Source organism: Diaporthe batatas, assembly GCF_019321695.1.
Source record: "Diaporthe batatas strain CRI 302-4 chromosome Unknown Contig00002, whole genome shotgun sequence".
Taxonomy (NCBI): Eukaryota; Fungi; Ascomycota; class Sordariomycetes; order Diaporthales; family Diaporthaceae; genus Diaporthe; species Diaporthe batatas.
In genome coordinates, this window is record NW_025408549.1 from 250,171 (window position 1) to 263,228 (window position 13,058).

Consider the following 13,058-nt stretch of genomic DNA (forward strand, 5'->3'; position numbering starts at 1 on the left):
GATGCATTTTGAGGGAGATACTCCGGCTCAGTACGGAGTGCTAGAGATGGCGAGCTTGGCTGGGTGCACGCCCGCTGCGATTCAAGGATGGGTGTCGCACTTCGCAGCGCAAGAGCGTCGGGGCCTCAATGGGGTCATGATCAAATGAAAGAGGAGACAAAAGAGATACCCGAAGGCGGATGCTCACTTTTTGAAAGACCTAAAGGAAAAGATTCCGGACTTCCGTCGCTCCTGTTTCTCGCGGACACTGTCACCCATATCGGTGTTTCTTCTTTGTATCTGAGCCATCGTGTTGGTCTTGGAGCAAGGAGCAGACCTTTTGTTGTGGAATCAAGTATTGTAAAGCGATTGCAAGAGACGGACGGCCCAGGAGGAAGCCGTTTTCAAAGGTTGGACCGCAGGATCAGGAAAAGTAGGGTGCTTGCTGTACACAGAGGAGAAGCAGGCCGGACCAAACCTGTCTTGTGAGACGGAGCAAGAGGCATCAGATTTATGTATTTCTTCCAGTACATAACACGCATCAGCTGATGCTAATGGCTAGCCGGCACGTCTGGAGCAGGTATCTGCTAAGCTCGGATGCAGCAATAGCAGACATCGCGACATAGACAAGCATAGACGCGCCAAAACGTGCTCACCGCTCATAGGACTAGCAGCCGTCTGCAAGTCGTTGAGCCTCCATCGATCAAAGATAAAACCCCTGCTACGGCCGGCAGGGCCCCCTGCAAAAACCTATCGAAAGTCTCCACTTGGTGCAGGATCAAGGCGAATAGAAACACCAACCAGAAGGCCCACGGAAACTCACCGACAACTGATGTCCTCATGATCGCGCATCACCTTGTTGAATGACAGCGAGAAGGGCTTGGTTCTCGAGCAGCGCCTGCCGCGTTGACAGCTGGGTTGCAGCCTGCAACTTGCTGCCCCATCCCGAGGTCCACGCCTCATCCGTCTCGACGGCCATTGGGCCCTGCCACAAGACGGGGCTCGGCGGGGAAGGTGGGCCCCCACGTAAGGTCAATTGGTGCAACGAGACGCATCAAGTGTAGTGTACGGAGTAGTAGTACATATCTCACCCTTCCTTCGAGGCGAACTGGTGGGGCGGCAGCATGGGCTCCTAACGTCAACTTTGCTGGCTGCGGCGGCTATCAAGGCGATGCAGATTTCGGCAACTTGGCCTCGAACGGCTCCCGTGTGCTGCGGAACAGTGATGAGATGGCAATCCCGTCATGGTGGGCTGTGCCACGATTCGTAGCGACTTGAGGGCTCCCGAGGTCAAACTCAAAACATGACGCGAGCAGGCCGCCCAGGCGACGGGGAATGAATGGCCCATGCTTCCGGTGAGAAAAGGAGAGAGGAGAGGAGGGCAAGAAGAAAAAAAACCAAAAAAAACCAGCAAGACCCCAAGAGATCAGTCAGTGCATGATAGAGTGTACATGTCGGCATCTCCGAATGCCTCTGTCACCAGTACAGGCGTGCCATAGCATAGACGTTTGATTACGAGGACGGTAGTAAACACGCGGCACACAATCACAACTGACACCAGCGACTGACTACTCCGGACGAATGCCCGAGCTCTGATCGACGCTGCATGTGCGGGCAATCAAGATGCCCCACGAGTGAGTTGGAAGTGCTACGAATGCTACTGTATGGGTCCAACGATATTTGTGGGCTGGTCTCTGCTAGCCTGCCATTAGCCACCTGGGCACTGTCCCGCGAACCTCTACTCCGTACTGCTGAGCTGGTGACTCAACATCGTATGAGAGGCTCTCTTAAACCCGTCACATGACACCCTTAATCCCGGGGTGGCGCTGTCAGCGCTGCCAGCGCTGCCAGCGACTTTTTCAAAAGTCGAGGGTCCAATTTATCTCGGGGCCCTCGGCTCTCAGTCGTCAATTGGCAGCACCACGCGCACTCCATCGACGATTTGTTCTGCTCAGTGCGGTTGGTTAGCATCAACACGAAAACTGCAGTGCCGGGGGCCCGGTCCAGCACGGGGGTCGCAAACCTTCGAGATAGTCTATGACTTGTGAGTAGTCCTTGCACACTGCAGCCCCATAGATTAGATTAGTACATAGTACGCACTAGAGCAGCAGCGCTGACGCGCGAGCAAAGGAGGCTCCATACCGTGCATGCCATTCCAACCCCCGTCCAGTGGGCCATTGTCCGGGCCATCGGTGGGTAGATGTGGTTCAATAGCCAAATCTGAGGAGCAAAGGACGGATTGACGCAGGTAATCGACGCAGTGCATGTAATGCGTGAAATAGTCGTCGGGTAGGACTCCGGATATGTTGCCAGCCAACGAGGAGAAGATGCGGCCCATCATGAACTAGGCCAATGACGCAGAATGCGTTAGGGTTTCTCTGGGCCGCTGGACAGTTCGGGGCCAGGGACCGGACTCACCAGGCAATGTAGAGAATGTGTCATCGTTGTCGTATGGAAGACCTCGTCCGCCGATCGAAGGGCGGCTCCAGCTGGCATCATCGTGTTCCATCTCCCCAACAGCGCCTCCGAGAACCATTCCGATGCGTTGGGGGGCACGAATGATTCATCTGCGTTCCACTTTACGATTCTGGCAGGGACTGTTGGTTCAATTGGGTCAGACGGGGTCGCATCAACATGATGTGCGCGCACGCTTGCACTCAAGTGCTGCTGTTGAGAACTTGACAGGTGAGGGGAACTGACACTCTGGACCGGCCCCCATATAGTCTCCTCCGATCTGCCTCCTTTCCAACTGCTGTGGCCGCCGTAGGAGCAGCAGACCCAGCATTGCGATGGCGACGAGTAACAGGGCCGTGTCGACTAGCCCCTTGTATGTTCGTAAGGTCGACCATACTGGCATTGGAGCCCCTGCCCGCCGCCTGGCAGGTCTCTCATCTGACTGCCATTCTTTCTCGTGTCCCTCCTCGACATCTGTCTCGGACAGGAACTCCTCCTGGTCAGGGTCGTCGGCACTCCAGACTGTGTCGTATTGCTTCGTTTTGTTGTTCATTTCGACCGGCAGGAACAAGGTGCAGCGAAATGACAAAGAATATTAAAGAATCTTAACAGATATTGAATGGCACAGATGATCACAGGGTACCGGTTGACCAGCGAGCACTACAACACAAGCAGGTCCTGAGGGAATGTCGAGGGGGAAAGGTGCCAAGTCCAGGGTATTGTATAGACGTCCGAGGTGATCTACGCAGCAGCCGGGCGGTCGACAAAGACATGGATGCACACACGCACACACAGAGTTGCAGCTTGTCAGAGGTGGTCCTGGAGGGGGGTCCGTGTCGCGACACCCAAGTCACCCGAGGTCTCGACTGACAAGGACTGTGACGACTACGACGGCGCCAGGCCCTTCTCTGAGCGTACCCAAACACGATCCAGGTGGGTTTCTCTCGAGTTGCGGCGGGAGGCATCACCTATAATCGTCTCAAGTGACTCGCACTAGGGGGGTATCAGGGTGCTCCCTGTTCAAGAACAAGCTCCAGGGCCAATTGGACGTACAAAAGTGGGCTGTCATTCCGCGCTAGGTTCCAGAAAGGCCTGTCCGAGACACCCCCTGGCCCCAACAAGTACGTATAAGGCCCAGGATGCTTGGGCATCACAGCACCGCGCCATGCTTAAATGCGTCCTAGCATGCTTCATGACCTGAGTATAACGGCTTAGATTGCCGAGCACAGAGTTCATCGTCTCAAGTTGACCCATGCTTGACACAAAGCTTGGCCTGGTCCTTGCTCCAGCCCTACTAAGTCCTCGGTCTCGCTGCTTGTGTGCCTTCTTCAGCCCAACCAGGTTGGTCTTTGCGAAGAAGGGGGGGGGGACGGCCACAACAATTTTTAAGCTCCTGCTCAGATACCATGTCCATGATTGTGCTGAACCCCAAGGGCTTCACTTCTGCTTGAGCTGCTGGGGGGGGGAGGTTTTGAAACTTTAGAACAATACCAATACACAGCGAAAGCGCAGCATAGACAATGATAACCAGTGCTGGAGACCAAGGACGAGGATGAAACGCCCCAGGCCGCAACTACCGGGGAGCCTTACAAAATCTTATTGCCTACAGTATCTCACACCTGGGCAGTTGACTAAGCCAAGAGGAAAATGGATGCATCCACAACCTCAAGGTGTGGATTTGATACTTACTGGCAGACCGAGCTAGGGTTTCCAACTAGTTGCCCACTGGTTTGCAACGACTTGAAGGCTCCCTACATATGTACGTTGTGACATTTAATTCTTCCGACCTGAGGGACAAATTAAAAGAGATCTAGACTATGTCGGAGCCAGAAAAATGGGCCATGAATAGCATGGCGTGCCGCCCCTTCGCTGCCATCCCGCATCAGATATTGCTCGTGTCTGGGACAATGACCTCAGTCAAGAAGACCAGCAGACCAGCCGATTCCCACTACTGACACTGGCACCACCAATCGCTATTGCAAGCGCACGAGTATGGACTGGTACAGGTCGTCGAGCCCTCGTACCCGACCCCTCCGCATTGTCCCCACTGCGCTACAACGTTCTCACTGGGATCCTCGATGGGGGTTGAGGAGTCGCCACTTCCGGGCCTGCTCTGGCATTGACACCACCACTGGCTGTTGCAGGCACAAAAGAGAGGGCTGATGCATTGGGTGGACCCCGTGTATCCTATACCACCACACTGGCCCCATTCTGGGATCGGCTTCCCAGTCTCAGTCGCAGTTCGTGTCGTCGACGTACTGGATGTCGCAATGAGGTCCGTCGTGGATCGGGCGACTACAGTTCTCATCGTAGACGCGGGCGAGTTGACGCAGTGACACCACCAAGTGCTCAGACAGAGGCACGACAATGGACTTGCACAATTTGTGGGTCCAGTATATCCTAAACCACCACATTGACCCCATTCAGGTACGCCAGTCCCAGGAGGAGTGGTTGTGGGGCTTGCTGTTGATGTGGAAGGAGGAGGAGGAGGAGGATATGAGGTTGTGGTTGTCAAGGTGGCTGATGTAGTTGTGGGTGCTGTGCCTGTGCTGGCAGTGCTAGGACTCGCTGTGCTTGTGCTTGCTGTGGTCGTAGGGGGGGTGGGAGTGGGAGTGCTACCAAGATATTGCACGACCTCCTCTTGAAAGCCAGGGTTCTGGTACAGCTGGCTCATATCCCACATCATCACACCGCCGAAACTGGGAAAATCCCGGCTGTAAGCAAGTGCTGCCTGCAAGATATTTCCGCTGGTATAGCCTGCTCCAGCACCAATGTTTGCCGGTATTCCCACGAGTATCTTGGCGTCAGAATTTGCACTTCCAGTGCTTGCCCAGTTATCCCAGGTGTCGAAGTTGTACGAGGGCTGGGAAGCAGCTCCCACGACAAAGTTGCTGACGCCGCAATAGTTGTTGTAGAATTGAATTTGGATGAAGTCGAAGCTGACACCGCCGTTGAGCATGGCGTCATCTGCTATGTCAGGATATGGGCACTGTGGGGCGGCACTGAGGTAGTAAGGCTTTCCACCCGTTGCCGCTGTTGCGTTCACGAGTCCTCTGAGCTCAAGTGCAAACGGCTGTATGTTTTGCGTCGTGACTTCGAAATCGAAATCGAACCCATCGACGATAGCCTTTCCAAATGGTCTTCGAATTGTGTTCCCAGCCTGCTGGGGTCCGAACATGGCCCAGACATTGTTCGCCGCGGCGACAGCACCAGCCGGAGAGCCAAAACCTCCTTCTGTGTACGTCGCCCCACCGATGGATAGCATGATGGTCTTCTGATACGAGCTTTGACATAGCTGTATGTCCTCCCTGACGACTACCATTAGCGGGCTTGTGAGAGGGGGAGGCCAAAAATGTGCAGCCTACTCGATCTGTGGACAGCTCAGCAAGGTGGTGCCCGGGAAGACGGTGCAATTGTCGCCAGCATTTGCGAAATTGACCATAGGATTGACGATCTGGGTCAGGAAGCTGATTGTGATAACCTGGCAGGCAGGGTAAGTCCACGCCGCGCGAGTGGACATCTCAAGGTCGCCTGATCACTCACATCGATGTCGGTGTCTGCTATCGTGTGAGTGAGACCGCTGCAGGATGGTGAGTGAAGAGCCAGGGTACTCACTGGAACAGTAGGCTGAAAGCCTCTGCTGGGAGTTGTTCTGGCCATAGGAGTTTTGCCCTAGCACGAGTGAGCAAGTCAGTCATCCGCCTCATGCGACAACAGTAAACATAATGTTATGGGGTGTATGTAGTATGCAGTACCCCAATACACGGCCAGATTTGTTCTTGACAGCGGACTGAAACCTGCACTGGCAAATGAGAGCAGCAAGGCGAGGAAAGCGTGAATGATGGCCCTAAGGTTACACGTTGACGCCATCTCGAGAGAATCCCGCGCAAGGCAAAAGAGTCGGTCAATGATGCTGACTCTGGAGCCCTGGCGCAAATCAAGAGCGGTTAATGAAAGGTCGTCGTGTTTGCCTGTCACGGCCTAGGATATTCGTCACCCTTATATCCAGTCTGTCGGACAGCCAGGTCTCACTCAAGCCGCGAGTCTCATGTGCGTGCAACGCGCAGCGCGGTTCTGGTTCCCGCAGGTGGGTGCCTGGTTGCATTCCAGCCCGTAGCACCTACCTCACATTGGGTAACTGCAGTCCCGCCCCTAAACGAGAGATGACGTGCCCTCCCTTCATCCTTGCTATCTGAGGGAAGGAGCACGAGGTGGGTTTTGAGGAAGGCGTCAATACCCGTGCAGGTGATGCCTGGAAAGAGCATGGGAAAAACCCATGATCTTTGGGCAACCGAAAAGAACGGACTCCACCGAAAGACCAGTTCTCAAGCGCAAGGGAAGGCAACGTTGGATATTTACGTCCGCACGTTAAGACATTGATCCAGGTGCGCAATATAGGGCTTTTCTGTGGGTGTACATGTTTATGTTCTCACGCGGCGTTAGTGGATATTTTATTCTAGGTCCCGTGGCATCTTTCTACTAACTGTCATCTCAAGCAACCGAGTCCTCACATTAGGTGACATGTATGAACTGTTGATGACCAGATTTAGGGTGACCCGCGGTGTATCAAAATTGGTACTAATCAACTGGCACGCCGACTCTCTTGAAGTTGAAGAAAATTCCGCTCCGTGGTCGTGGGACATCTGAAGTGACAGCTGCAAGACTGAATCAGGGGTCATCTGTGGACTGCATCCCACATGCACAATCCTGTGCGCCTTTCACTAGCTGTCGGCTTCCCGGTAGCTACCGTGTCATTTTATCAGCGAATCGAGGGATAGACTCCCCTCTTGGCCGCCCAGACCAAACGGCCAGACCTGCTGCAATGTTACCTCTTGTTTAGGTCTACATCACTTAGTTGTCTTAGATTACAGGACTCCCTTTGTAATAAGGTAGTTTACCTATTAGCTAATAAAGAGAACAGATATTCACAGAGGAAAAAACAGATAGTACACAGGTACAGTATTTCCTTCTAGGCTACAGCTAATTAAAGAGCTTTATTCAACCTCCCCCAACTATACACACCACCTACACAAAGTACTTTTTACACCCCCCACTCAAACCTACTAATTCTCACCCACTAAACAACACTCCTTCACTAACTACCTATAACTTTTAATATAAACTAAATTCTTCTTATAAAAAGCTCTATATAAAGACTTATAAGACTATTAATTAGCTACTATAAGTTAACTTTACTATAAAAGATCTTATTAGTAATAAGAAGGAAACTTAAAAGATTTAAATATTTAAAGACTTATTAAAGCGCTTTAAGTAATAATAAAAATAGAAGTAATAAACTATTAAATTAAAAGTAATAATAGAAGGATTAAAATTATAATTAAAAAGTATAAATTTTAATTTTATATAATAAATAAGTAATATAAATTATAATTAGTATATTAAAGTATATTTATATTTATATACTTACTCTTTTATAAAAATATTAATTTTTAATATTAAAATTTAATTAAATAGTTTTATATTTTAATATTTTAAATATTAAATTTTAAAATTAATATAAAAATTAATAATTATAAATCTTTTATTTTTTAATAAAATACTTATATAATTTTACTTTAATTTTATAAAATATTAAATATTTTAAAAATATAAATAAATAATATAAATAATATAAATAATATAAATAATATAAATAATATAAATAATATAAATAATATAAATAATATAAATAATATAAATAATATAAATAATATAAATAATATAAATAATATAAATAATATAAATAATATAAATAATATAAATAATATAAATAATATAAATAATATAAATAATATAAATAATATAAATAATATAAATAATATAAATAATATAAATAATATAAATAATATAAATAATATAAATAATATAAATAATATAAATAATATAAATAATATAAATAATATAAATAATATAAATAATATAAATAATATAAATAATATAAATAATATAAATAATATAAATAATATAAATAATATAAATAAAAATAATTATAATTAATAATTTATAATTAAAGTTTTAAATTTAACTTTTTTATTAATTATTAAAATTAATTTTAAGTTTAATTTTAATATATAATACTTTATTATATTTAAATAAAATACTTTTTATTTATTTTATTAATATTAAACTTTTAAAAAATTTATATATTAGAGAATATTTATTAAATACTAATTATAAAATAATAATAATATTTATTTATAAATTAAAAGTAAATTACTTTTAAAATTAAATATATTAAATAAAAGTTAATATTTTTATATTTTATTAATAAAAATAAAATATTAAAATTATAATTATTTATATAAAAGTTATAATAAATTTAATATATATTTAATAAAATTTACTTTTAAAATCTTATAAGTTTTAAATAATTAATACTCTTAAAATTATAAAAATTTATTTTACTTATAAATATATATATATAAATAATTAAAAGCTTTATTAATTACTTATTTATTTAATTATTTAATATAATTTATTTATTTATATTTTGAAAACTTAAACCTTCCTTTTATAATTTCTTTAAATTATTTTTATATAAAAATAGTATTATATTAATTTAAATAAATATATTAAAAATAATTATTTTATTTATATTTTCTTTATTATAATATTACTTAATAGCTTTTAATTATTAAAACCTTTTATAAAGTTTTATTATATTATTAAAATAATAATAATATTTTAATAAATAAAACTTATTAAATATAAAATTCTTTAATTTTAATTTTATTTATATAAATTAATAATTCTTTTAATTATTTAAAAGATTAAATAAGTTTAAAAATAAATAGCTTTTATTAAATTATTAATAAAATAAAACTTTAAATAATATTAAAATTTTAAAAGTTATTAAATTTTAAATTTTTATTAATTAAATTAAAATAAAATATTTTATAAAATAAAATTAAATTTAATTAGTTTTAAATAAATTTAAACTTAATATTAATATATAAAACTTTATTTTTTTATATATTATAAACTTTTATTAATATAAATAAAAACTTTTAAATAAATTTATTATTATAATATTATAAAAATATATTATTATATTTAATTTAATTTTATTAATTATATATTTAAAATATAAATTATAATTTAATTTATTTAATAAATTATTTTATAAATAATTATTAAATATATTAATAAAATAAATAATTTATTAAGTTTTATATTATTAAAATATTCTTTTATAAAAATTATTTTAAAAAGTTAATTTAATTTATTATATAATTCTTTTATTGTTTTTAAAATATAAAGTTAAAAGTTTATAATTATAATTTTTAATTAATTTTTATTTAACTATTTTATTATATTAAAATTTAATTTAATTTTTAACTTTATTTAAACTTTTTTAAAATATTATTAATATTCTTTTAAAGAAGTTAAATTTAAAATCTTTATAAATCTTAATTTTTTAAAATTTAATTTATAATTCTTTAATCTTTTAAAATATATTAACTATTTTAAATATTAATAAATTTTCTTTAAAATAAAATCTATTTTTATATAATTATAAATTTAATTATTAATAATTATTCTTTTTATAAAGTTATTAAAATTATAAATTTAAATAATAAAATATAATTATTTTATTTAATTATTTTTAATTTAATTATATAATTACTTTTAAGTAGTTTTATTTATAAAATTAATAAATAAATATTTATTTAAAAAGTTAAAACTTTAATTAAAAAATAATAAATTTATTTTTAATAATTTTAATTAATTTACTTAAATTATATAATAATTTTATATATAATACTTAATAATATTTAAATTAAATAATTTATATTTTATAATAATTCTAATTTTTAATAAATATAATTTAATATATTAATATTAAAAAATATTTTTAATAATAAATAATATTATAAATAATTATTAATTAATATAAAACTTAAAATAAATAAAGAATTATATAATATAAAAAATATAATAGTTAAAATTAAAGGTTAAAAATAGTAAGTAGGCTTTATAAAAGTCTTTATAAGTTTTTATTAATAAAGCTATTATATTATTACTTTTACTTTAAAGTTTAAAAGGTAACCTTTTTTTCTTTTTTTTCTTTAAGTAACCTTATTTTTAAATTTACTTTATTTAATATAAACTTTAAACCCTTATATTATAAAGTTTAAATAATATTTTAATAATATAATTAAAGTTATTTTTATATATAAAGATTAAAAATTAAATTATTATTAATAAATTAATAATAAATAAATAAAATTAAACCCTTTTTAATTAAATTAATTTATAATATATAAACTTTAATATTAATTAAAAAATATATTATATATACTTAAAGAGATAAAATAGTTCTTATAACCTATAGTAAAAGAAGGCTTAAATTATCTATAAAGAATTATTAATTTAAAACTAAAGTTACCTAAGAAATAGTATAAAGGAGGTAGTAAAGCTACAATCCCACATTATAAGAGGTATAGAGGCCACTTAGGCTAATAAGATAAGTAGAGTATACAAACCCACTAGTTGATCCTACAGGCATTCAGCTCATAGCCCTAACAAGAGGCTATTTAAATACCTACACTCCTATTAAACTAAAGTTCTAACAACTATTGTACTAAAACTACTAGATAAAGAAAAATACCACTAAATGTGGTTTTGCTCACAAATAAATGCCCGTATATACTTAATCAATCCAGCCAGGGGGGGTCAGTTTCGCTTGTCACAGACAGCAGGTGCCATTGCCGAACGTGACCGCAATCTCTCCCAATTCACAGATGACCTGGGCTAACATGTTCCCCAAGGCCGATCAGGACACCGTCGCCATATCTCAAGGAAGATTGACTCGACACACGCCTGCAACGTTATCATTATCGCATAGATGCCCAGGTCGTATTTCGAAGATCAAAAAGAAGGGTGTGTGCAGTTTCCAGCCAATGGGCAGGGACACATTATCAAACGGGATGATACCGGATTTTGGGGGGGGGGGGGGCTTTTCGGAATATGAGTCGACTGGACTTCTCTCAGGACGGCAAGTGTGGCTGACGGAAGCCTAGAGGCTTAGAGCCCCACATAAGATATGGTCATCTGATTTGACAGTGCAGGAAGATAACTCAGGTATGCGTCTACGCACGGTAGTGACCGCTGGCCCCCACACACTCACCCAGACGAGTACAGGATTCCGGGGGGCGGTGTCCCACAGAGAGGCAAAATGACAAGTCCATGACATGAGCCAGGCGGCCTCGGGACTGGGGAGCCGGGCACGCACGATGCTAAGGGATGATGGGCATGAGCAGAGTATCAGTAATGAGAAGAGTCCAGGCACTCAGGCACTGCCGTCGACCCGTGCTCTCAAGACGTTGTGCTGGGGAAGCGATCAGCCAAGATCAGACGATCTCGCATTGCCTGGTGCGTCCGTCAGAGGTCAGGGTATGAGTGGTGGGCGCAGGCGGCATGGATTTGAATGGAAGCTTGCGGGCAAAGGGCCATCAGTAGGACCTCAGCAAGTGGAGACGCGGAAGTGGCAGGAGAATACCTACTCCGTACTTAGGTAACGGGAGTCATTCACAGACTAGTGCGACGGCTGCATGGTAAACAGAGTGAAGGGCAGATAGCGCTTGGGGGGAAGGGGCACAAGGGCATTTTGCGCGTGTATCAAGAGTTGCGGGCCACAAAGACCAAGTGGTAATGCGTCATGCATGTCATGACATGCAACGCCTTCGCAGGCTGGCAGGGTTGGCGGTGCTGTATCTACTCGCCCATCTCTACACTACTACCTAGGTAGTAGAGTGGGATGCACACGCATGCAGGCTTGCAGTAGGGCCCGTCGTATTCTGAGAACGGGCGCCGGATCCGACTTTGCCTGACTTGGGCGATTGCTGCGATATTGTATGTCCTTTGCTATAACATCCATGGATGCTAGTCCCCTCCTCTGACCTCTCTTTCCACATGCTCCACATCCCTATCCCGCGAGGAGCACTTGAGCCGAGACTGATTGGCCAGGGCTGCACATAATGTGGGTGGGGGTTTGATGCGGGTGGTGGAAGGACGGCATGATGAACTCTGGCCATTGACCCAGACAACCAGATCAGCCGCTGCAGTGTAGCATCGGGTGGTGTCATAGGTTCAGACCCTCGGCCCCTTGGGCATTTAACGGAGTACAGACAGACAGACTGTAGCAACTCGTGGGTGGGTGGGTTCGTGTCAGACTCCGGGGTGAGCTCGGCAGGTGCGATGGACAGTCGTCGCCGCAGCCGCTCGCCTGGTCAAAAGTCAGAGTAGACGTCCCGGTCCATGTGGATCACCGGTTCCCCTAGTCCACCTCGGACCCAGCCTAGCTGCATCCTCGTGGGGACTCGTGGGGACTCTTCGAGACTCGTGGTGGCTGGCACCAAGACCTGATTGGCTGATCCGTCCCACATGACGGCCCTCTGCACGCCCCACCCAATTGCATCAGCGGGCAAAGACTCCCCAGACTCTCCAGACTCCCCGCCTGGATATTAGCATGCACTTGGTCTACATAGTACTGTTTGTCGACAGTACCGAGTATCCATTTTGTACATGCCCAGGCGGGCCGATTTTTGCTCGGCCCCATCAAGAGAAACGTACTTGTATACGGCCTTCAGTACTTACTTACCTACTTAAGTACCCAGGTACTT

General features: G+C 41.6%; 2 protein-coding genes across 2 annotated transcripts; both read right to left on the reverse strand.

Moving 5' to 3' along the window:
• Positions 1–1,879: 1,879 nt before the first annotated feature.
• KVR01_001495 (uncharacterized protein) lies at positions 1,880–2,986 on the reverse strand (the record flags this gene model as incomplete). The annotated part of the gene is made up of 5 exons (XM_044790372.1): positions 1,880–1,926; positions 2,122–2,199; positions 2,239–2,323; positions 2,398–2,576; positions 2,680–2,986. 5 exons carry the CDS (start codon positions 2,984–2,986, stop codon positions 1,880–1,882), a joined length of 696 nt encoding a protein of 231 aa, XP_044649450.1.
• A 1,395-nt stretch (positions 2,987–4,381) lies between these two features.
• On the reverse strand, positions 4,382–6,303 carry KVR01_001690 (uncharacterized protein; the record flags this gene model as incomplete). The annotated part of the gene is made up of 4 exons (XM_044784496.1): positions 4,382–5,741; positions 5,799–5,964; positions 6,049–6,085; positions 6,184–6,303. The coding sequence occupies 4 exons, from the start codon at positions 6,301–6,303 to the stop codon at positions 4,382–4,384; spliced, it is 1,683 nt and encodes a 560-aa protein (XP_044649645.1).
• Between the last annotated feature and the right edge of the window lie 6,755 nt (positions 6,304–13,058).